At 35.6% G+C, this 23940-nt stretch overlaps 2 protein-coding genes across 4 annotated transcripts; one reads left to right on the top strand and one right to left on the bottom strand.

Annotated features, from left to right (window-relative positions):
- Positions 1-2387: 2387 nt before the first annotated feature.
- Positions 2388-17307, bottom strand: LOC111372790. Of its 3 annotated transcripts, XM_022995195.1 has the most exons (3): positions 14693-17304; positions 4967-5882; positions 2388-2880 (listed from the first exon to the last, which is right to left on the bottom strand). In XM_022995195.1, the coding sequence occupies exons 1-2, from the start codon at positions 16952-16954 to the stop codon at positions 4995-4997; spliced, it is 3150 nt and encodes a 1049-aa protein (XP_022850963.1). In that variant the 5' UTR covers positions 16955-17304; the 3' UTR covers positions 2388-2880; positions 4967-4994. The 3 variants fall into 3 exon arrangements, with proteins under 3 accessions (XP_022850963.1, XP_022850965.1, XP_022850964.1); XM_022995197.1 differs by lacking the exons at positions 2388-2880; positions 4967-5882 and adding an exon at positions 13372-14637 and having other exon boundaries at positions 14869-17307; XM_022995196.1 differs by lacking the exons at positions 2388-2880; positions 4967-5882 and adding an exon at positions 13373-14461 and having other exon boundaries at positions 14693-17307.
- LOC111372791 lies at positions 9231-12887 on the top strand. The gene has a single exon (XM_022995198.1). It carries the CDS (start codon positions 9538-9540, stop codon positions 12685-12687), a length of 3150 nt encoding a protein of 1049 aa, XP_022850966.1. The 5' UTR covers positions 9231-9537; the 3' UTR covers positions 12688-12887.
- Positions 17308-23940: the final 6633 nt, after the last annotated feature.

The following is a 23940-nucleotide window of genomic DNA, read 5'->3' as shown; positions in this document are numbered from 1 at the left end:
AATAGATCAAAAATTATATTGTTATAAGGTAATGACATTTGGGCTAAAGAAAGCTGGGGCTACCTATCAAAGGCCTGTAAACAAAATGTGTGTGGACCATCTAGGAAAACGATGGAAATATACATCAATGGCATGCTCGTCAAAGCCTTCAAGTTGAAAACCACTTGAAGCATTTGGAAGAAGCTTGTTGCGAATATATAGAATGAAACTCGATCCACTAAAATATGTCGTTGGAGTCAAATTTGAATTTTTCCTAGGATACATGGTAAATCTGTGATTATGCCCAAAATATAATACGATTTGGAATGTTGATTCCACAGGAGATAGACGAATTGTTTAAAGGATTTAACAAACTAGAGTTTTCGTGGATTGTGTGAAAATATTTTATCAATTTGAAATGAGATTTAAATATCAATGTGGGCGATTAGTGAAGCATCGGAATTCACTATTTCGGATTAGATCAATCAACATCAATTATTCATACATTTTACTCAAAAATCTAGGTTTTCTATAACACATTCCTACATTTGCTCATTGAAATGAGATTAAGAAACATCCATATACATCAAGCATAAGGAAGTAAATAATCCACCAATGACATAAATGAAATTGAAACTCAACAATTATTTCAATCAATCGATAGAAAAAGCATGACTGGATCTATAACTGATCTAATAAAAGTTAAATCAATCTCAAACAACTTTATATAAGCAAGAAACCTAGATCAAATTAATCTCACTTGTAATCTTGGAATTTAGATTTACTACGAACATATTCCGCTCTTATTTACTGAAACAAGATTCAAGAAACGACAATATACCTTAAGCATAGAGCAGTAATCAAATCACATCAATAAATCAATTGAAATTTAATCTCAACTAATATTTTAGTCATTCAATGAACAAAAGCATGATTGAATCCATGAACAATTTAATAAAAGTTAAACAAACTTCAAAAGTATAAATATAAAGAAGAAATCTAAATCCTAGAATCTTCCGTCAATAAAGAAGCATGTTACATGAATGAAAAGAAATAAAAATCACCAAATCCGATCGGGATCCTTCGTGGCTTCACCAAAGATTTTAGTTCTCCATGGAATTCTTGAGCCAAAAACGAAAGAAAAGTGGCGTGAAGAAGAACAACGGCGTTTTGGGATGACCTAGGGTTATAAAATTGCATAGGAGACGTGTCTTCATAAGTTTTGGACTCAAATTAGGAAACTGGAATTTTCGCCTTGGAAGTAAACCATCCGGCCGCATAGTATTAAGTGTTGCGATCGCATAAAACAAATATTTTCAACCCTAAAGTTCCTTGGAGCCTTCTATGCGACCGCATGGTTTTTGAACTATGCGACCGCATAGTTCAACAATTTTCTCCACTGGACAACTTTTAGTATTTTGGTCATAACTTTCTCTTTTGATATCCAATTGAGGTGATTCAAATTTTGTTAAAAAGATAACTCAAAGGGCTACAACTTTTCTTCAGATATCATCTTCCAATTCAATCGTTTGTCATGTCAAAAAGGGGTCCAATAAAAAAGGCCTTGAAACAAGGATATTACTAGGCCAATACAAAAAATGATGCTATGGGCTTCACTAAAAAATGTGAAAGATGCTCGAAGTATGTATCAATATTACAATAACCCATACGAGAAATAGTAACTAGAAATAGCCCTTAGCCCTTCACAAAGTGAGGTATCAACTTCGCTGGACCATTGCCTAGGGGAAGGTCTAATGTGATGTTCATAATTGTGGAAGTAGACTACTTTACTTAATGGGTAGAACTATATAATATCGATAATGGTATACAATTCCAAGGAAAAAAGTTGAAAGCAATGTGCAATGAATTGAGAATCTGTGACACTTCTTCACTCTATATTATCCACAAGCTAATTGACAAATAGTAGTGAATAAAACGATAAAAAAAATATATTAAAAAGGAAGTTGGATACTACAAAAGGATTTTGTACCGATACAAAAACCACTACAGAGAAAACTCCTTTCTTCTTAGCCTATGAGATGAAAGTCATGGTGCAATCGAAATGGAAGTAAGTTTAGAGAGGAGAATAGGATACGATGACGAACCAAACAAAGAGGCTATAAATGCGAACCTATACCTTATGGAGGAAAAGCGGAAAGACTCACAGCTTAAGCTCTTCATATATCAGAAAAAGATGGAAAAATATTTCAATCCCAAGGTTCACAGAAAAAGTTTCGGAGTAGGGGAATTAGTACTAAAAAAATTATTTTTCGCAGATAAAGAAATGAGCTCCAGTTCACTAAGTCCAAAGTTGGAAGGACTATACACAAGAATAGAAGTTATTGGACTATGGACGTATAAGCTTGTGGGTGAAAATGACAAACCTTTTGAACACCCTTGGAATAACATGTACTTAAGAAAGTATTATCAATGACATGCGAGTTCAATAAAGTTGAATGCTTGTTTAATTTTTTTTATTACATTCTTCAGCGAGCCAAGTGGAATAAAAACATAAACTACTCATTGATATAAAGAAAGGTTACAAGGTGGATACATTAGCGAACTAATCTAGCATACATTGCAAATTAATTTAATTAGAAGACATGTACTACGAACCAATCTATCAACACGTCCATTGTTCCCAACTTCGAGGTTCACTTGGGCCAGAGGATAAAGGGTGGATCGAAAATGTTTTGGTGGAACCAAGTTTGGTGATATGAAACATAACTACATTGATAGCTCCTGGTGCAGCCGCTAGTCATGTCCATCACCTTTCTACTATAGGTGATCTTGCTTCATATAAGGAAAATGCAAAAACACGCAAATTTGTCAACTTATGAATCATTCCCTGTCAACTTCTGAATCATATGCACCAACATCGAAGTCGTGGATGTTTGGCCACTGCATGGCAAAAGGAAGATTAGGTTAGTCCCAGAATCTCACCAGATTATATGAGATATTAACAAGAAAATTGAGGAGAATTTATCAATGAAAGGCCGTGAAATCAATAAAGGTGATGGAAGATCATTAGCAATATCTAAAATGATTCTTGCAAGGGGAACAGGTCCCTCTAAAGATTCAACAATAAGAATAATATTAGAACACATTTCTTATGGTAAAGAATAATATATGTGACTGGTAGCATGGTGTATATATAGTTTTCAAAAACATATCTCAGCCATTAGATCCCAAACACTCATTGTCAGCTATAGAAAAATAAAGCGATCCCAACAATTGAAAATGAAGACGCACACAAACAAAGGGCTCTGAACAAGCGTGAATATCACGCACAGTGAAAAAGCAACTCAAAGGACGCTCCCTCTAGTCACACATTAATTACCATTAAAAAAATTATAAGGTTTCAAGTTTGCAGTCCAAACATGAATAGTTAAGCTCGAACTTAGGGGACTATTTGTTGAATTAAAATGAGCTCCTTTGAGTGAAGTCTAACAATATGCAAAACTAATAAAAATAAAATGAAGACGAGCTCATAAAAGAAAGGGGCGAACCATCCCCCTTGAGTTTCAGACTAGCGAAAACCATTATTAAAGTATTCAAGTATTTAATGTATGACTTCTAAACCAATCAACAAAGGGCACAGAAGATAATGAATAACACGTGAATACATAACAAAATCAGTTATAAATCTACCATTAAATGATCACCACTTGTCATTCACTAGAATGACTTAATTGCCCACAAAATCATGGAGGAAATCTATAAATACCCCTGCCTGAAAGGAGGAAGGTATGCAATTTCAAATATCTCCCCTCCCAAAAAGTCATTTATCCTCTTGCTCCTAGTTGAGCATTAAAATCAGAAAGTATAGGAGGAAAAAATCCTGGTTAGGTTAGGAATTTGTTGATTATAATTTTATAGTTAACATTAACAAAGTTATTTCAACCATCAATTGTTCCAAATATGGCACTCAAATTGAGTATTGGAATGAGCTACCACGTGTTTCTTAGACCATGACTACAAATGCACGTAAAAAATGAAAACAATATTACCCATCATCCAGACAAGAAGTTCAATTATTGTCAAATAATTAATTAGATCGAATCTATCACTCAGTTGAAAATATAACCCATCAGATGTAGGCCTATGAGATATCTTAAATGTTATGTAATGAGAAGCACTGACTACACTTCGATACGGGAACCAATCGTTCATAGTTATCCCTTCTGAAGTAAAAGGATATTGTTAGCAAGTGCTACTTCAATACAAAGAAAATAATGAAGAGGGTAATTCATTGAGAGCAAAGTGCAAGCAAAGGAGCAAATAAGACCATCATCATCTCATGTGATTAGGCCGTTTGGAAAGAATTTATAAAAGAGCAGTGATAAGTGAATAGTACTTGTATGTCTATTGAAATGTGTGAATGAAAATGAAGCTTGACTAATTATAAATTATTTGTAAAATTAACCAAATGAATCTTTAAGATATCATGAATACAAGCAATGAGTAAAATATTTGTCAAGATCGACAGCAAGTAAAAAAAATATTTTTAGCATTAGAATTGTTAAATCCCCAAACCAGAAGAAACGATTATATTTCATCAAACCAAGCCCTTAGGGCCTCTTTGAGCTCATATAGTCTTGTTAACATTTACTAATAATCTACTGGATTAACTCTTAGAGCTGTCCAATGTATATTTCAAATTTAACCAAAGTATACATATGCTCCTTTTTTTCCTGCACAATCTTAAGAGACAAGAACAACAAAGATACATCAAAATTCATAATTAATAAGAACATCTTAAGAATGCTTAGAAGTTTCTCATGGCAATTACTAAGGTGGCAAGAAGAGTCTATGTAAATATGAGCAAAGAACCAAATGACAATGATTCAACAAGTTGAGCATAAACCAGTATATATGCTTAAGAGTAATCACAAAGTCAAGTTTGCCCTTATTTGATCAATCAAAAACAGAAGTCGATGAGAAAACTGTTAAGTTACACTGATTATCAAAAATGTAAAAACTGAACCTGCTAGAGAAGTCGAGTGCAATCTCAATCATTCTTCATTATCCTCTTCCTCAAGAGAGGCATCTCTATTGACTGCCGAAGTAAGCTCAGCTTCAATTGACATAGTTGGCAATCTCTCGTATCCTTTGGAACCCAGTGGTAGAAATTTAGCTCGGCCCAACGTAAGAGTTTGACTGAGCTCATCGGAGCTCCACCTCTGCTGAGCATAAACCACAAATGCTAGAAAAACCGCCATTACTGGTATAGCAATGTCTCCAAACTTGGAGTAGAAATCCAAACGAGGGCTTGCAAACTCATACTCTTGTGAGAAGTAAGGGTTAGGGAAGGGCGACCTCATATAATCGTATATGTGAGGAAGAAGTCTAACTGAAGTTATCCCAATATAGTATAATTTCCTGAGTGGTATACACTGGATCGTCCACACTAGGTTACCAATTATTTGAGGGAGTAGAAAAAAGTCTTGAACAAGACCCATATACTCTTCCAGTACAACTTCCCATTCTCGTATAGTATAAGAGTATCCAGTGGAATCGATGAAACGGTCTGTCTGAAGAGGCTTATGACTTGTGTTCACATAATGGAGAATGAGAACAAGGATAAATCCAATGAAGTGTATGATCAAGGTAGCAAGAAATACTCGCTTGTCACTTGGAACACGATGAGACTCGAGAGGGGTTCGTGTTAGCAATCTGATGCGGGACTTCCACACCTTCTGACAAAGCCTCAAAGTTAATGAAAAGGCAACCAACACTAGAATCTTCACTGCATAGTCCACCAAACGAATCACCCGACTGTTCTGGAGGTCATGAATTTCCGCATCAGCCTTTTTGAAAAGAGCTTCTGCACCAGTAATCAGAGGAAGGCTGTACCCAATAGCTTGTACTCCAAGCATCACAAGAGATATATAAGGAACAGGGTCCATATTATCTCGGATGTACAAAAGTTGGCTGAAAATGCAAGAAATTGCCATGGTAAGTGTCAAGATGCGGAGAATCCCTTCCACACCTCTGCGAGAAAGAATGTCTTCACGTTGCTTCCTATACATAATGGGGAATGTTTGCAGCTTTAACGGGGCAAAATAGAGTGGATCATCTTCATTCCGTTGGCTGGATATTGAAATTCTTGCGGTTGGATTGACTAACCAACGGGCTGTAGTCGGAGGATATGAGATCACCAGTTCAACTAAACAATCCAACCCAGCTTCAAGGTCCATACTTTCATATAGGATCTTCCATGAGGCTCGAACATCTCTGCAACCAATAAGATACATCTTTCCAACACGAGGATCATAAATCCCCTCTACAAAAAGTGCAGAGATATTGCTGTACTCTTTTTCTGCAAGATTAAGTTGAGCAGATACATTCAAAAGGAGCTGTTTTTCTGTATATTCCGTTGTATCTGGCTGAGAAATTTCATTCTGAAAGGATGAACCATTTTCCGAAGACCAGTAGCGCCCGAACAAAGGGCCCACTGACAAAATTTCCATTTCCACGTATGTTTTCGGGAGAACAGAATTAGGATATGGATCTGGCACTGCAGATATGTGAAGAGTGAGATCTTCAGAGAGAAGAGAAAGACTAGAAGTATACTGCTCCATGTAATCTACTTTGGGGAATTTCAATACTGATTTCTTGATTACAGTCCCAATGCTAAAGGGCTCGTTTTTCTCAAGGACTGCACCAGCAGCATCAATTTTTGAGTACTTGTAGAATGGACGAGAAGCAGTGTACTGATCCCACAATTCTGAAGGACGGACTGGCTTCTCAAATGCTAAAGGGAAATATGAACTGGTATTGCCTTTTAAGCTAGAAAAAGTACCCATAAGTATGTTCCGCTGTTTTATTGAAAATGAGAGAGGGATGTATAAGCAGATGCGAGAACTACAGCCAGTGCCATCTGCAGCCACAATCCAAGAGCAACCAACCATGCAAAGCTGTCCACTCCAAGGTTTCCAAATTCCCTCAGCAGAAAGAGTCATCTTATTAAGCCCAGTCCTCTGTGCAGCAGTGAACTGATTCTCAGAAGGAAGAACAACTCTAAATACCGAAGACACCCTTGTAAAATCATGAGTGTCCTGTAGTGTTGTTTTCTCACAGCGGACATCCTGAAGAACAAGCTTGACATTTTTGAAGCTACCGTCTGTGGCATTAATCTCCTTATCCGATGCAAATGGACCCAACTTACTGCAAAATTCTTCTGTGCCATTGCACTTCCAGTTTGGCACAATAGTTAATGCTTCTTGGCGAGTAAATCTCTCAAGTATTACACAAAAATCAAGCCCTTTATATATATCTATTTCACCATTCATCGAGCTATCTTTGAATGGATATGGATCACAAGCTTTTGACACAACATTTTCTGAGCCAAATTCATAGTTTACAGAAGTGCCCAACCAAGAAGACATATGGACTTCATCAAAGTACTTTAGGTTTGACTTGGGATTCAAACTTTTCATGCTTCCCCAGATAGCTCTTCTCGTCAAGGTTAATTTTCTAGGATAATAAAGCACGAGCAAAATCTGATCATCTTGTGTAAGAAGTGGTTGATTAGTATAACCAGATTCTTTCAACCACCCCCACGGATTAGCTGAATCAGGCTGACGAGAAGGCAACACCGTACTCCCCAACAAACACATCACTCTCTCCCCATAATTTTTCTCCCATTCAGCATAAATTCCTTGGAATTTAACAGAGAGCTGAGAATGACCTGGCCATATATCGAATCGAGGACTTCTCTCATAAGGTTTTTCTGCGAATAAACCCTCGAGGGTTATGCCCATTTGCAAAAACCCACTAACGAAAACGGAGTTCCAAGACCGATGACTTCGACTAACATCAGTAACCCAAAAGGAAACCAAATTCAATGGTGATTCGAGATTCGTTGAGCCCTTAGAAAGATCTCTATCATCAAATGGCATCAATGGAGCCCCTTCTCCATTCAATTCTTGCCACCAATCTCCATTCAAAAAAGATAGTTCCTCTGTAATGTCATTCATCCCACTATCATCAGGTTTCAGATCAGAAGCAGATTTCAAAACAAAGGCACATTTTTTATTTACCTCATCGATTCTATCATACTTGTAGCTCACCGTATGCTTATTCCCAAGTGTAGAATCGGAACCAATACAAAGTGACATTAATATCACAAAAATGCACAGAAAAGCATTATTACATGACATGATTTCGAAGATTACTCAACTACCCGCTTACTAAAATTAAATCGAGAACGCCCCAGAAATGATTTTGACTAATGGGTAGGTAAATTTGCAGTTTTTAACGCTTACCTCCTGAGATTTGGCTTTTCAAGTATTCTTGTAAACAGTAAGAGTTCACGAACTCTATGAAGTTGAACTTTTTTGAAGATTGAGTAGATCTTTACGAGCGTACAGAGAAGGAAGTGTTTTGAACGTGAAGAGTGGAATTGAAGTCAAGAAAGTATAATGATCCAATGGTAATGATGAGAGTGATAGCCAACCAAATCATTTATGAGCCCCTACAGTGCAAGTATGGATAATCGCGGAATTAACACAATATACACATGAGAATCGGGATGATCTTGACTCTTGATGGTTGGTCACCCTGAAAACAACGATAAATTTGAAATCTTATAAAATATTGGACTAAAAATATATTTTTCCTATTATCTTGCATTAAAGTTGTGAATTTATAAAGTATTTAGACTTGAATTAAGGAAAATGAAATTTTAACATGAGATAATTTTGGAGTCTAACGTGTCAAAGATCTTGTGTATCTTGGCGCAAGCAAAAAAGGAAATTTGGGAGAATTGAATTCGCTATTAGTTCTCAAAGTAGTACCGAAAATAGGACCAAAATCGATCGATTTTCAACACATTGTCCCAAAATCGATCCATTTAATAGCGGAACCGAAGTCGAACCGATTGATTCTATTTGGTTCGATCTGGTTCCATCAATTCTAATTAAAAAAATGCCCGCCCTTAGGTAGGACGAAGTTGGACGAGAACTAAAATATTCATATTATTAAGTTATTAAAAAAGAAAAAAGAAAAAATAAATACAACTGGTCTGAAAGAATAAAAAGTAATTTAAAAAAAGATGAAAAATAAATACAAAGACAAAAGAAACCTCATTAATAATGGGATAAGCCAAAGGATCCCTGAAGATGACCTCGCGGGTCACCACACCCTCATATTTCCAACATGGATTCCCCGTAAATAAAAGAATCCCGATTCTCATGTGTATATTGTGTTAATTCCGCGATTATCCATACTTGCACTGTAGGGGCTCATAAATGATTTGGTTGGCTATCACTCTCATCATTACCATTGGATCATTATACTTTCTTGACTTCAATTCCACTCTTCACGTTCAAAACACTTCCTTCTCTGTACGCTCGTAAAGATCTACTCAATCTTCAAAAAAGTTCAACTTCATAGAGTTCGTGAACTCTTACTGTTTACAAGAATACTTGAAAAGCCAAATCTCAGGAGGTAAGCGTTAAAAACTGCAAATTTACCTACCCATTAGTCAAAATCATTTCTGGGGCGTTCTCGATTTAATTTTAGTAAGCGGGTAGTTGAGTAATCTTCGAAATCATGTCATGTAATAATGCTTTTCTGTGCATTTTTGTGATATTAATGTCACTTTGTATTGGTTCCGATTCTACACTTGGGAATAAGCATACGGTGAGCTACAAGTATGATAGAATCGATGAGGTAAATAAAAAATGTGCCTTTGTTTTGAAATCTGCTTCTGATCTGAAACCTGATGATAGTAGGATGAATGACATTACAGAGGAGCTATCTTTTTTGAATGGAGATTGGTGGCAAGAATTGAATGGAGAAGGGGCTCCATTGATGCCATTTGATGATAGAGATCTTTCTAAGGGCTCAACGAATCTCGAATCACCATTGAATTTGGTTTCCTTTTGGGTTACTGATGTTAGTCGAAGTCATCGGTCTTGGAACTCCGTTTTCGTTAGTGGGTTTTTGCAAATGGGCATAACCCTCGAGGGTTTATTCGCAGAAAAACCTTATGAGAGAAGTCCTCGATTCGATATATGGCCAGGTCATTCTCAGCTCTCTGTTAAATTCCAAGGAATTTATGCTGAATGGGAGAAAAATTATGGGGAGAGAGTGATGTGTTTGTTGGGGAGTACGGTGTTGCCTTCTCGTCAGCCTGATTCAGCTAATCCGTGGGGGTGGTTGAAAGAATCTGGTTATACTAATCAACCACTCCTTACACAAGATGATCAGATTTTGCTCGTGCTTTATTATCCTAGAAAATTAACCTTGACGAGAAGAGCTATCTGGGGAAGCATGAAAAGTTTGAATCCCAAGTCAAACCTAAAGTACTTTGATGAAGTCCATATGTCTTCTTGGTTGGGCACTTCTGTAAACTATGAATTTGGCTCAGAAAATGTTGTGTCAAAAGCTTGTGATCCATATCCATTCAAAGATAGCTCGATGAATGGTGAAATAGATATATATAAAGGGCTTGATTTTTGTGTAATACTTGAGAGATTTACTCGCCAAGAAGCATTAACTATTGTGCCAAACTGGAAGTGCAATGGCACAGAAGAATTTTGCAGTAAGTTGGGTCCATTTGCATCGGATAAGGAGATTAATGCCACAGACGGTAGCTTCAAAAATGTCAAGCTTGTTCTTCAGGATGTCCGCTGTGAGAAAACAACACTACAGGACACTCATGATTTTACAAGGGTGTCTTCGGTATTTAGAGTTGTTCTTCCTTCTGAGAATCAGTTCACTGCTGCACAGAGGACTGGGCTTAATAAGATGACTCTTTCTGCTGAGGGAATTTGGAAACCTTGGAGTGGACAGCTTTGCATGGTTGGTTGCTCTTGGATTGTGGCTGCAGATGGCACTGGCTGTAGTTCTCGCATCTGCTTATACATCCCTCTCTCATTTTCAATAAAACAGCGGAACATACTTATGGGTACTTTTTCTAGCTTAAAAGGCAATACCAGTTCATATTTCCCTTTAGCATTTGAGAAGCCAGTCCGTCCTTCAGAATTGTGGGATCAGTACACTGCTTCTCGTCCATTCTACAAGTACTCAAAAATTGATGCTGCTGGTGCAGTCCTTGAGAAAAACAAGCCCTTTAGCATTGGGACTGTAATCAAGAAATCAGTATTGAAATTCCCCAAAGTAGATTACATGGAGCAGTATACTTCTAGTCTTTCTCTTCTCTCTGAAGATCTCACTCTTCACATATCTGCAGTGCCAGATCCATATCCTAATTCTGTTCTCCCGAAAACATACGTGGAAATGGAAATTTTGTCAGTGGGCCCTTTGTTCGGGCGCTACTGGTCTTCGGAAAATGGTTCATCCTTTCAGAATGAAATTTCTCAGCCAGATACAACGGAATATACAGAAAAACAGCTCCTTTTGAATGTATCTGCTCAACTTAATCTTGCAGAAAAAGAGTACAGCAATATCTCTGCACTTTTTGTAGAGGGGATTTACGATCCTCGTGTTGGAAAGATGTATCTTATTGGTTGCAGAGATGTTCGAGCCTCATGGAAGATCCTATATGAAAGTATGGACCTTGAAGCTGGGTTGGATTGTTTAGTTGAACTGGTGATCTCATATCCTCCGACTACAGCCCGTTGGTTAGTCAATCCAACCGCAAGAATTTCAATATCCAGCCAACGGAATGAAGATGATCCACTCTATTTTGCCCCGTTAAAGCTGCAAACATTCCCCATTATGTATAGGAAGCAACGTGAAGACATTCTTTCTCGCAGAGGTGTGGAAGGGATTCTCCGCATCTTGACACTTACCATGGCAATTTCTTGCATTTTCAGCCAACTTTTGTACATCCGAGATAATATGGACCCTGTTCCTCATATATCTCTTGTGATGCTTGGAGTACAAGCTATTGGGTACAGCCTTCCTCTGATTACTGGTGCAGAAGCACTTTTCAAAAAGGCTGATGCGGAAATTCATGACCTCCAGAACAGTCGGGTGATTCGTTTGGTGGACTATGCAGTGAAGATTCTAGTGTTGGTTGCCTTTTCATTAACTTTGAGGCTTTGTCAGAAGGTGTGGAAGTCCCGCATCAGATTGCTAACACGAACCCCTCTCGAGTCTCATCGTGTTCCAAGTGACAAGCGAGTATTTCTTGCTACCTTGATCATACACTTCATTGGATTTATCCTTGTTCTCATTCTCCATTATGTGAACACAAGTCATAAGCCTCTTCAGACAGACCGTTTCATCGATTCCACTGGATACTCTTATACTATACGAGAATGGGAAGTTGTACTGGAAGAGTATATGGGTCTTGTTCAAGACTTTTTTCTACTCCCTCAAATAATTGGTAACCTAGTGTGGACGATCCAGTGTATACCACTCAGGAAATTATACTATATTGGGATAACTTCAGTTAGACTTCTTCCTCACATATACGATTATATGAGGTCGCCCTTCCCTAACCCTTACTTCTCACAAGAGTATGAGTTTGCAAGCCCTCGTTTGGATTTCTACTCCAAGTTTGGAGACATTGCTATACCAGTAATGGCGGTTTTTCTAGCATTTGTGGTTTATGCTCAGCAGAGGTGGAGCTCCGATGAGCTCAGTCAAACTCTTACGTTGGGCCGAGCTAAATTTCTACCACTGGGTTCCAAAGGATACGAGAGATTGCCAACTATGTCAATTGAAGCTGAGCTTACTTCGGCAGTCAATAGAGATGCCTCTCTTGAGGAAGAGGATAATGAAGAATGATTGAGATTGCACTCGACTTCTCTAGCAGGTTCAGTTTTTACATTTTTGATAATCAGTGTAACTTAACAGTTTTCTCATCGACTTCTGTTTTTGATTGATCAAATAAGGGCAAACTTGACTTTGTGATTACTCTTAAGCATATATACTGGTTTATGCTCAACTTGTTGAATCATTGTCATTTGGTTCTTTGCTCATATTTACATAGACTCTTCTTGCCACCTTAGTTATTGCCATGAGAAACTTCTAAGCATTCTTAAGATGTTCTTATTAATTATGAATTTTGATGTATCTTTGTTGTTCTTGTCTCTTAAGATTGTGCAGGAAAAAAAGGAGCATATGTATACTTTGGTTAAATTTGAAATATACATTGGACAGCTCTAAGAGTTAATCCAGTAGATTATTAGTAAATGTTAACAAGACTATATGAGCTCAAAGAGGCCCTAAGGGCTTGGTTTGATGAAATATAATTTTGTTAACATTTACTAATAATCTACTGGATTAACTCTTAGAGCTGTCCAATGTATATTTCAAATTTAACCAAAGTATACATATGCTCCTTTTTTTCCTGCACAATCTTAAGAGACAAGAACAACAAAGATACATCAAAATTCATAATTAATAAGAACATCTTAAGAATGCTTAGAAGTTTCTCATGGCAATAACTAAGGTGGCAAGAAGAGTCTATGTAAATATGAGCAAAGAACCAAATGACAATGATTCAACAAGTTGAGCATAAACCAGTATATATGCTTAAGAGTAATCACAAAGTCAAGTTTGCCCTTATTTGATCAATCAAAAACAGAAGTCGATGAGAAAACTGTTAAGTTACACTGATTATCAAAAATGTAAAAACTGAACCTGCTAGAGAAGTCGAGTGCAATCTCAATCATTCTTCATTATCCTCTTCCTCAAGAGAGGCATCTCTATTGACTGCCGAAGTAAGCTCAGCTTCAATTGACATAGTTGGCAATCTCTCGTATCCTTTGGAACCCAGTGGTAGAAATTTAGCTCGGCCCAACGTAAGAGTTTGACTGAGCTCATCGGAGCTCCACCTCTGCTGAGCATAAACCACAAATGCTAGAAAAACCGCCATTACTGGTATAGCAATGTCTCCAAACTTGGAGTAGAAATCCAAACGAGGGCTTGCAAACTCATACTCTTGTGAGAAGTAAGGGTTAGGGAAGGGCGACCTCATATAATCGTATATGTGAGGAAGAAGTCTAACTGAAGTTATCCCAATATAGTATAATTTCCTGAGTGGTATACACTGGATCGTCCACACTAGGTTACCAATTATTTGAGGGAGTAGAAAAAAGTCTTGAACAAGACCCATATACTCTTCCAGTACAACTTCCCATTCTCGTATAGTATAAGAGTATCCAGTGGAATCGATGAAACGGTCTGTCTGAAGAGGCTTATGACTTGTGTTCACATAATGGAGAATGAGAACAAGGATAAATCCAATGAAGTGTATGATCAAGGTAGCAAGAAATACTCGCTTGTCACTTGGAACACGATGAGACTCGAGAGGGGTTCGTGTTAGCAATCTGATGCGGGACTTCCACACCTTCTGACAAAGCCTCAAAGTTAATGAAAAGGCAACCAACACTAGAATCTTCACTGCATAGTCCACCAAACGAATCACCCGACTGTTCTGGAGGTCATGAATTTCCGCATCAGCCTTTTTGAAAAGTGCTTCTGCACCAGTAATCAGAGGAAGGCTGTACCCAATAGCTTGTACTCCAAGCATCACAAGAGATATATGAGGAACAGGGTCCATATTATCTCGGATGTACAAAAGTTGGCTGAAAATGCAAGAAATTGCCATGGTAAGTGTCAAGATGCGGAGAATCCCTTCCACACCTCTGCGAGAAAGAATGTCTTCACGTTGCTTCCTATACATAATGGGGAATGTTTGCAGCTTTAACGGGGCAAAATAGAGTGGATCATCTTCATTCCGTTGGCTGGATATTGAAATTCTTGCGGTTGGATTGAAAGGAACAGGGTCCATATTATCTCGGATGTACAAAAGTTGGCTGAAAATGCAAGAAATTGCCATGGTAAGTGTCAAGATGCGGAGAATCCCTTCCACACCTCTGCGAGAAAGAATGTCTTCACGTTGCTTCCTATACATAATGGGGAATGTTTGCAGCTTTAACGGGGCAAAATAGAGTGGATCATCTTCATTCCGTTGGCTGGATATTGAAATTCTTGCGGTTGGATTGACTAACCAACGGGCTGTAGTCGGAGGATATGAGATCACCAGTTCAACTAAACAATCCAACCCAGCTTCAAGGTCCATACTTTCATATAGGATCTTCCATGAGGCTCGAACATCTCTGCAACCAATAAGATACATCTTTCCAACACGAGGATCGTAAATCCCCTCTACAAAAAGTGCAGAGATATTGCTGTACTCTTTTTCTGCAAGATTAAGTTGAGCAGATACATTCAAAAGGAGCTGTTTTTCTGTATATTCCGTTGTATCTGGCTGAGAAATTTCATTCTGAAAGGATGAACCATTTTCCGAAGACCAGTAGCGCCCGAACAAAGGGCCCACTGACAAAATTTCCATTTCCACGTATGTTTTCGGGAGAACAGAATTAGGATATGGATCTGGCACTGCAGATATGTGAAGAGTGAGATCTTCAGAGAGAAGAGAAAGACTAGAAGTATACTGCTCCATGTAATCTACTTTGGGGAATTTCAATACTGATTTCTTGATTACAGTCCCAATGCTAAAGGGCTCGTTTTTCTCAAGGACTGCACCAGCAGCATCAATTTTTGAGTACTTGTAGAATGGACGAGAAGCAGTGTACTGATCCCACAATTCTGAAGGACGGACTGGCTTCTCAAATGCTAAAGGGAAATATGAACTGGTATTGCCTTTTAAGCTAGAAAAAGTACCCATAAGTATGTTCCGCTGTTTTATTGAAAATGAGAGAGGGATGTATAAGCAGATGCGAGAACTACAGCCAGTGCCATCTGCAGCCACAATCCAAGAGCAACCAACCATGCAAAGCTGTCCACTCCAAGGTTTCCAAATTCCCTCAGCAGAAAGAGTCATCTTATTAAGCCCAGTCCTCTGTGCAGCAGTGAACTGATTCTCAGAAGGAAGAACAACTCTAAATACCGAAGACACCCTTGTAAAATCATGAGTGTCCTGTAGTGTTGTTTTCTCACAGCGGACATCCTGAAGAACAAGCTTGACATTTTTGAAGCTACCGTCTGTGGCATTAATCTCCTTATCCGATGCAAATGGACCCAACTTACTGCAAAATTCTTCTGTGCCATTGCACTTCCAGTTTGGCACAATAGTTAATGCTTCTTGGCGAGTAAATCTCTCAAGTATTACACAAAAATCAAGCCCTTTATATATATCTATTTCACCATTCATCGAGCTATCTTTGAATGGATATGGATCACAAGCTTTTGACACAACATTTTCTGAGCCAAATTCATAGTTTACAGAAGTGCCCAACCAAGAAGACATATGGACTTCATCAAAGTACTTTAGGTTTGACTTGGGATTCAAACTTTTCATGCTTCCCCAGATAGCTCTTCTCGTCAAGGTTAATTTTCTAGGATAATAAAGCACGAGCAAAATCTGATCATCTTGTGTAAGAAGTGGTTGATTAGTATAACCAGATTCTTTCAACCACCCCCACGGATTAGCTGAATCAGGCTGACGAGAAGGCAACACCGTACTCCCCAACAAACACATCACTCTCTCCCCATAATTTTTCTCCCATTCAGCATAAATTCCTTGGAATTTAACAGAGAGCTGAGAATGACCTGGCCATATGTCGAATCGAGGAATTCTCTCATAAGGTTTTTCTGCAAATAAACCCTCGAGGGTTATGCCCATTTGCAAAAACCCACTAACGAAAACGGAGTTCCAAGACCGATGACTTCGACTAACATCAGTAACCCAAAAGGAAACCAAATTCAATGGTGATTCGAGATTCGTTGAGCCCTTAGAAAGATCTCTATCATCAAATGGCATCAATGGAGCCCCTTCTCCATTCAATTCTTGCCACCAATCTCCATTCAAAAAAGATAGTTCCTCTGTAATGTCATTCATCCCACTATCATCAGGTTTCAGATCAGAAGCAGATTTCAAAACAAAGGCACATTTTTTATTTACCTCATCGATTCTATCATACTTGTAGCTCACCGTATGCTTATTCCCAAGTGTAGAATCGGAACCAATACAAAGTGACATTAATATCACAAAAATGCACAGAAAAGCATTATTACATGACATGATTTCGAAGATTACTCAACTACCCGCTTACTAAAATTGAATCGAGAACGCCCCAGAAATGATTTTGACTAATGGGTAGGTAAATTTGCAGTTTTTAACGCTTACCTCCTGAGATTTGGCTTTTCAAGTATTCTTGTAAACAGTAAGAGTTCACGAACTCTATGAAGTTGAACTTTTTTGAAGATTGAGTAGATCTTTACGAGCGTACAGAGAAGGAAGTGTTTTGAACGTGAAGAGTGGAATTGAAGTCAAGAAAGTATAATGATCCAATGGTAATGATGAGAGTGATAGCCAACCAAATCATTTATGAGCCGCTACAGTGCAAGTATGGATAATCGCGGAATTAACACAATATACACATGAGAATCGGGATTCTTTTATTTACGGGGAATCCATGTTGGAAATATGAGGGTGTGGTTACCCGCGAGGTCATCTTCAGGGATCCTTCGGCTTATCCCATTATTAATGAGGTTTCTTTTGTCTTTGTATTTATTTTTCATCTTTTTTTAAATTACTTTTTATTCTTTCAGACCAGTTGTATTTATTTTTTCTTTTTTCTTTTTTAATAACTTAATAATATGAATATTTTAGTTCTCGTCCAACTTCGTCCTACCTAAGGGCGGGCATTTTTTTAATTAGAATTGATGGAACCAGATCGAACCAAATAGAATCAATCGGTTCGACTTCGGTTCCGCTATTAAATGGATCGATTTTGGGACAATGTGTTGAAAATCGATCGATTTTGGTCCTATTTTCGGTACTACTTTGAGAACTAATAGCGAATTCAATTCTCCCAAATTTCCTTTTTTGCTTGCGCCAAGATACACAAGATCTTTGACACATTAGACTCGAAAATTATCCCATGTTAAAATTTCATTTTCCATAATTCAAGTCTAAATACTTTATAAATTCACAACTTTAATGCAAGACAATAGGAAAAATATATTTTTAGTCCAATATTTTATAAGATTTCAAATTTATCGTTGTTTTCAGGGTGACCAACCATCAAGAGTCAAGATCATGAAGGATTATTAAAGATAATTATGTTATTGTTGTTCGATTTTTTTTTAAATTATTTTTCAATCTAGATTTTACCGTTTATGCTTTGTTAAATAATTAATCTTCTTTTTTTCTTTTTTTCTTTTTTTTGGCTTTTATGAGTTGATCTTGAGCTTTGTATTGAATTTTTATTTGTTGCCTTGTTCAATTGATTTTTTTTTTTTGTTAGATTAAAAGAATAACAAATGGTTTTATACTCTATTTTTGTCCTTTTTTTTAAATAGATAAGTAATTTCATACTTTATTTTTATAATTTTTCAATATAATGAACCAGACCGAACCGATTCGGTTCTATAGTTATGGAACAAATGGTTCTATTTTTAATCGCTAAATAATCATGCTACAAAATGATGACCGGCTAAAAAGGAAAAATTATTCAGAACATATTTTCTCTCTAATTTGAAGGATTAAACATATTGCAACACTTATTATTATAAGTACAATATATTTTAATTTTACACTTTAGTCATCAATATCTTTTCATCATATAAAGTCTTCATTAGTTAGAATTTTCAACGATTTTTCGTCTAAAAATTTCATTAATATGGAATTAAAAAACCTATTTGCCTAGTAAACAAAAGAAACAAATAAAAAATACGATTAAGAGGATGTTTTGTGAGGATTAAAATTAGATTTTTTTAGTAGATTGTAATAGAAATTTTGAAAATGTGTGATTGAAAAGTTGCAAGACTCATAAAAAGATGTTAATATGATTTAAATTAAAATCGGACTTTAATCAAAATCAACATGGGCTAAATATATGTTCCTCATTTTAAAGCATACTAGCAAATTTTCTGGACAAAAAAATCAAGAGTGACAAGATATGCTACACAATGAAAGTTAATGATGAAAAAAAAAAAGTTGTGATCATAAATATGAAAATGATTAAAGGTTCGAAACCATTTATAAAAATACGTGGCTACACAACTTATTTTCTCCTTAAGACTAATTGCTTCAAGGTATTGGTCGTACTATTTAAATTAGAGAAAAATCCTTTTTCCGATAATTTCACTTATTCAATCAGATATCATGTTCATCTACATGCTACACAACTTATTTTCTTCTCAAGACTAATTGCTTCAAGATATAAGTCCTACGATTTAAATTAGAGAAAAATTATTTTTCTATAATTTTATTTATTCAATCAGATATCGTGTTCGTCTACGTGCTACATGACTATTTTACTACGAATTTCGTTAAGTAAGAATAATGCGCTTTAAAAGGGTAGGAAAATGACGGTACACTTGTGAAAGGTTAAGGACCTCCCATTTTATTCTATCTTATCCTATGATTAATAACAGCAAAATATAGTCCCAACCATGAATGGCATTGTCATTAAGTAATATGACATAAATAATATCCCAAACACTAGTGTTTAACTCATGCTAAGTATTCGAATGACATGACACACTACAATAAGTGGTGAAAGATAATAATTGATTATACCACGTGTTATAGTGTGCCACGTCATTCGATATTTAATATAAACTAAACATCGGTACTTGGGAAATCAAATCTGATTAACATGATTCCTTTTTTAGATAAAAGATACGCGCACATGCAGAACCTGGTAACACTAAACCAAGTATCCAATAGAAAAAAAAATTATTCACTTAATATTTTAACACCTAAACCATGTTCGTTTCAGCATAAAAAATTGATTAAAATTTGAGCGAAAACTAACAATTAGTTTTAACCATACATTTCATATAATTCATAACTTTCCAACCATATATTTTATCAATTTTTATTCACAAATTTCTAAAATTTTGATTTTTATTTAAATCAAATAGCAGCTTAGATAGGGTAAAAAAAAAATCTAGCCCACGTTTTAGTCCCATTTTTGGGCCAAAATACATTTTTGGAAAAGTGTTTTATTGGATGATATATGGTTAAAAAATAAGAAAAATTTTGGATTTACATGTAAAGTTATTTGGAAAAATTGCAGCAGAGGTTCCAAACCTTTAAAATATTAGCAGACTTTTCTCAAATTTTTATTTTGTTGCAATCGTCATTTCAAACCTTTTGAAACGTTGCGACGAAAGCTCTTTTGGACAATTTTCATCTCAATGTCTGTTAGTTGACTAAGAATTTTGACTTTGACCATATTTTTAATATTTTTGAAAGAATAAAATAATAACTTCCATTTATAACCTTAAAATAAGTTAGAAATTAAATTTAAAAAAAAATAAGAAATTAAAAAAAAAAAGAAAAGAGCCAATGTCTTCTTCCTCTCACCATATCCCCACCTCAAACCCAAAATCAATGACCTCCACCTCCAATAAAAAAATAACAAACAAAAAGATGATTCACTGACTGAATAATAAATATTCTTAACTATTAACCATTGGATGACCATCTTGTCCAATTAAATCAGCTATTTTTATTTATTGAGCCTTTATTTGAGCCACATTATTTTGAAAAAAAATACATTTTTGAGTAGTGTATTGATAGAAAATATGGTTAAAAAATTTGAATTTATACATAGTATTATTTTATTAAGAATGTGTAGTTAAAAAAATGTCAACTCACTATTTAATAATATTTTTTTTCCCAAATAATATGAATCAAACGGTGCCTAAATCTAAGGAAAAGATAATTAGAGTTCTTTTCCGATGGTCTTCGAGATTTACAGGACCGAAAATTAAGAATTGGATAAATTTAATAGGACAAAATAAAACCACAATCTATTTACCATATCCTTAATTTTCAAAATTGAATCTTGAAACCAGAAAAACAAACTCTAGAGGTCCGTTTGATTACAAAAATGAAATTTGGATGGAAAGAAAACGAATTCCAGAGGATTGAATTGCCTAGAACTTGTTATATTGGGAATTGCCAATTAAATATATTTTATTGGTATAATTTTTCACCTAAAAAATGTTGAAATTTTGGATCATTTTGTGTTCGTTTAGTTTTGTTTTTTATGAAAACTGTTAATTAGATGGATAGATTTTTTTACAATTGTGGAAATAATTTATTTCCATTACTAAGAAAGAAAAATTTTAAAAAAAGTTTGAAAACCGATTTTCTCACTAAAACCCAAGGAATTGAAACTCCTTCAAAACCAAGAAAATCAAGATCGCGTGGGGGGAGAAATGGAAAATGTTTTCCATGAAATTTCTTGCCATCAAACACCAATTTTTGGGTGGAAATAGACAATTTTTTCCATAAAATAAAATAAAAAAGCCCTATCAAACAGGCCTAGATGAATTTCAAAACATCAATGAAATTAATAATTACCAAAATTAAAATATGATTTGAAACTGTTGAATTTTAATTTTACAAACCTGAAAAAGAAAGGCTGCTAATATTGTTCCAGCGAATTAAAGAGATTAACGAAATTCAAAAACCCATCCAACAATAATGCCGCAAGAAAGCGAAATACCCATCAAGGTTTTAAATCTATAAATTAATGCCAAAAACAAAACATTAATAGTCGAAATAAAGAATTCAGAGAAGCAGAAAAAAATAATACAGACAAAAAATGAAACCGCATTCTAGAAAAATTACTTCATGAAATGTTCAATTCTTAAGAAATTTCGCACTACCAGACCGAACAGAAACAAAGAGTGAGTTCTCCATCAAGTGAAATTAGAGGTGGAGGTGGAGGTGGCGGTGGCGGTGGCGGTGGCGGTGGAGGTGGAGGTGATTAATTTTGGGTTAGAGGTCGTGGGTGTGGGCTGGGAGTGGGCGTGGGCGTGGGGTAAGAGGAAGAAGACAATTAGGTTTTTCATTTTTTTCTTTTTTTTCCTAATTTCTTATTTCTTATTTTTTTCTAATTTAATTTCTAACTTATTTTATTGTAATAAATAAAAGTTCCTATTTTATTATTTCAAAAATATTAAAAATATAATCAAAGTCAAAATTCTTAGTCAACTAATAAACATTTGGATCAAAACCGTCCAAAAGGGCCTCCGCTACAATGTTTTGAAAGGTTTAAGATGACATTTGAAACAAATTAAAGATTTGAGAAAAGTCTGTTAGTATTTTAAAGGTTTGGGACATCTGCTACAATTTTTCAAAGTTATTTTATAGAAGATTGTGTAATTGAAAATAAATTTTGAAAACATGACTTTTATAAAGATGGAGGCCAAACATAGACTTAACTATGTGTACAGTTTTAATACTATGCAATAAACGCAATCCAATAGCTAATGGTTTCGGGGGTGTCTAGAAGTGCTTCTCATCAAATTGTAATGAGAATTTTGCCAGTTATATAGCACGTAGGTCCCATGTTGGCAGCAATTTTTAAAAATGAAATATCGAAAATGCCCATCTATCATGACAAAAGAATTAAAGGATAAGCGTAAAAATGTATTTTTGCCGAAAAATGGTCCTACATTTCAGCAGCATGTCTGAAATATTAATTAAAGCACTGTAGCCTGAGTCCCACTTACCTCATCCAACGGTCCAAAAAAGCAGTTCACGGGTAGCAAAAATCGCTACCAGATTAGACCATAATTGAGCCCCATTATTTGTTAGAAATAAGTTTTGTAATAGCGAGTTTTCGAAGCACGCTTGCTTGAAAAGTAGAAGAATGTTTTAAACTTACGTATAATATATTTTATTAAAAAAATAAGATTAAAAATAAATTTAAGAAAAATAAATTTTTGGATAAAGAGGCCCAATCGTGAACCAGAAAGCTAATAGAAGAGTGGTTAACCTGCCTTGTCCAAATGAAAGAGATCCCGAAGAGCCATTTTCATCCATCGTTGTCCAACGCCTAACTATCATTTATTAATGACAGGGCCATTCACGATTGGGATTTGACCTGTGGAGCGCCAGATATTTTGCTGTTATAATTAATAATAGGGTAAGATAGAATAAAATGGGAGGTCCTTAACCTTTCACAAGTGTACCGTCATTTTCCTAATCTTTTAAAGTGCGATATTCTTACTTACAAAATCCGTAGTAAAACAGTCACATATATCTGACTGAATAAGTAAAATTATCGAAAAAAGATTTTTCTCTAATTTAAAATGCAGGATCAGTAACTTGAAGCAGTTAGTCTTATGAAGAAAATACGTTATGATCGTAAATATAAAAATGATTAAAGGTTCGATACCATTTATAAAAATCCCTTTCGATCTTTTTTTGTCCAGAAAATTTGCTGGTATGCTTTAAAATGAGGAACATATATTTAAGGTTAATTATATTACCACTAAAAATTTTAATTACTACACTACATTATAATCACACCACAATTAAAATATATTTTTAATGAATACACTAGAATAAATTTACAATTATACTCCTAATTCAATAAAACTTAAAAAAAAAACAATGAAAGACATAATACAATATTGTGGTGTATTTACGTATTCGAATAAACCAAAATAACATTTCAAGACATAATGAAGTAGCATGCCATAGTCTCAATGATAACTCCAGAATAAAAACAAAACTTGCCCACATTGAATTCCCATAACATCTTCTGATACTGCAAGATGATTTAATAAAGCATTGAAAATCTAAAGCCATTACATAGATCACTCATCTTCTTGACTATGCAAAATCTAAAGCCCTTGAAAATCTCCTCACATGTGAATCAATACCCCCAATCTCTTGGTTCTCCACTTCAACATTTCCCAATCCCATATTCCCTCTATATCCCCTACCCCTTGCCTAGATGGCAATTTTAAGCTAATTCATGCGGTACTAGAAGCTCCTTTTTTTGTATGGATCTTTATGAAAAAATTCTGACATTATATTTTAAATAGACTTTTATTTTTTGTTCAAAAATTTATGTTGTCAGGATTGTGAATGAGAATAAATTCTATCAATTTCATTATTGAAACATAATTTTTTAATCGTTATTCTTCCATGGAATCATTTAATTTCGACGAGCGAGATTTAATTTCTTTAATGGCCAAACTTAATTGAAAGATGAAGTTTTAAGGGAGGGGGGGGGGGGGCGGGGGAGG

The sequence above is a fragment of the Olea europaea genome, unplaced genomic scaffold (genome assembly GCF_002742605.1).
Source record: "Olea europaea var. sylvestris unplaced genomic scaffold, O_europaea_v1 scaffold1026, whole genome shotgun sequence".
NCBI classification, from domain to species: Eukaryota; Viridiplantae; Streptophyta; class Magnoliopsida; order Lamiales; family Oleaceae; genus Olea; species Olea europaea.
The sequence above is the reverse complement of the archived record's forward strand: the minus strand, read 5'-3'. Positions and strand labels throughout refer to the sequence as shown.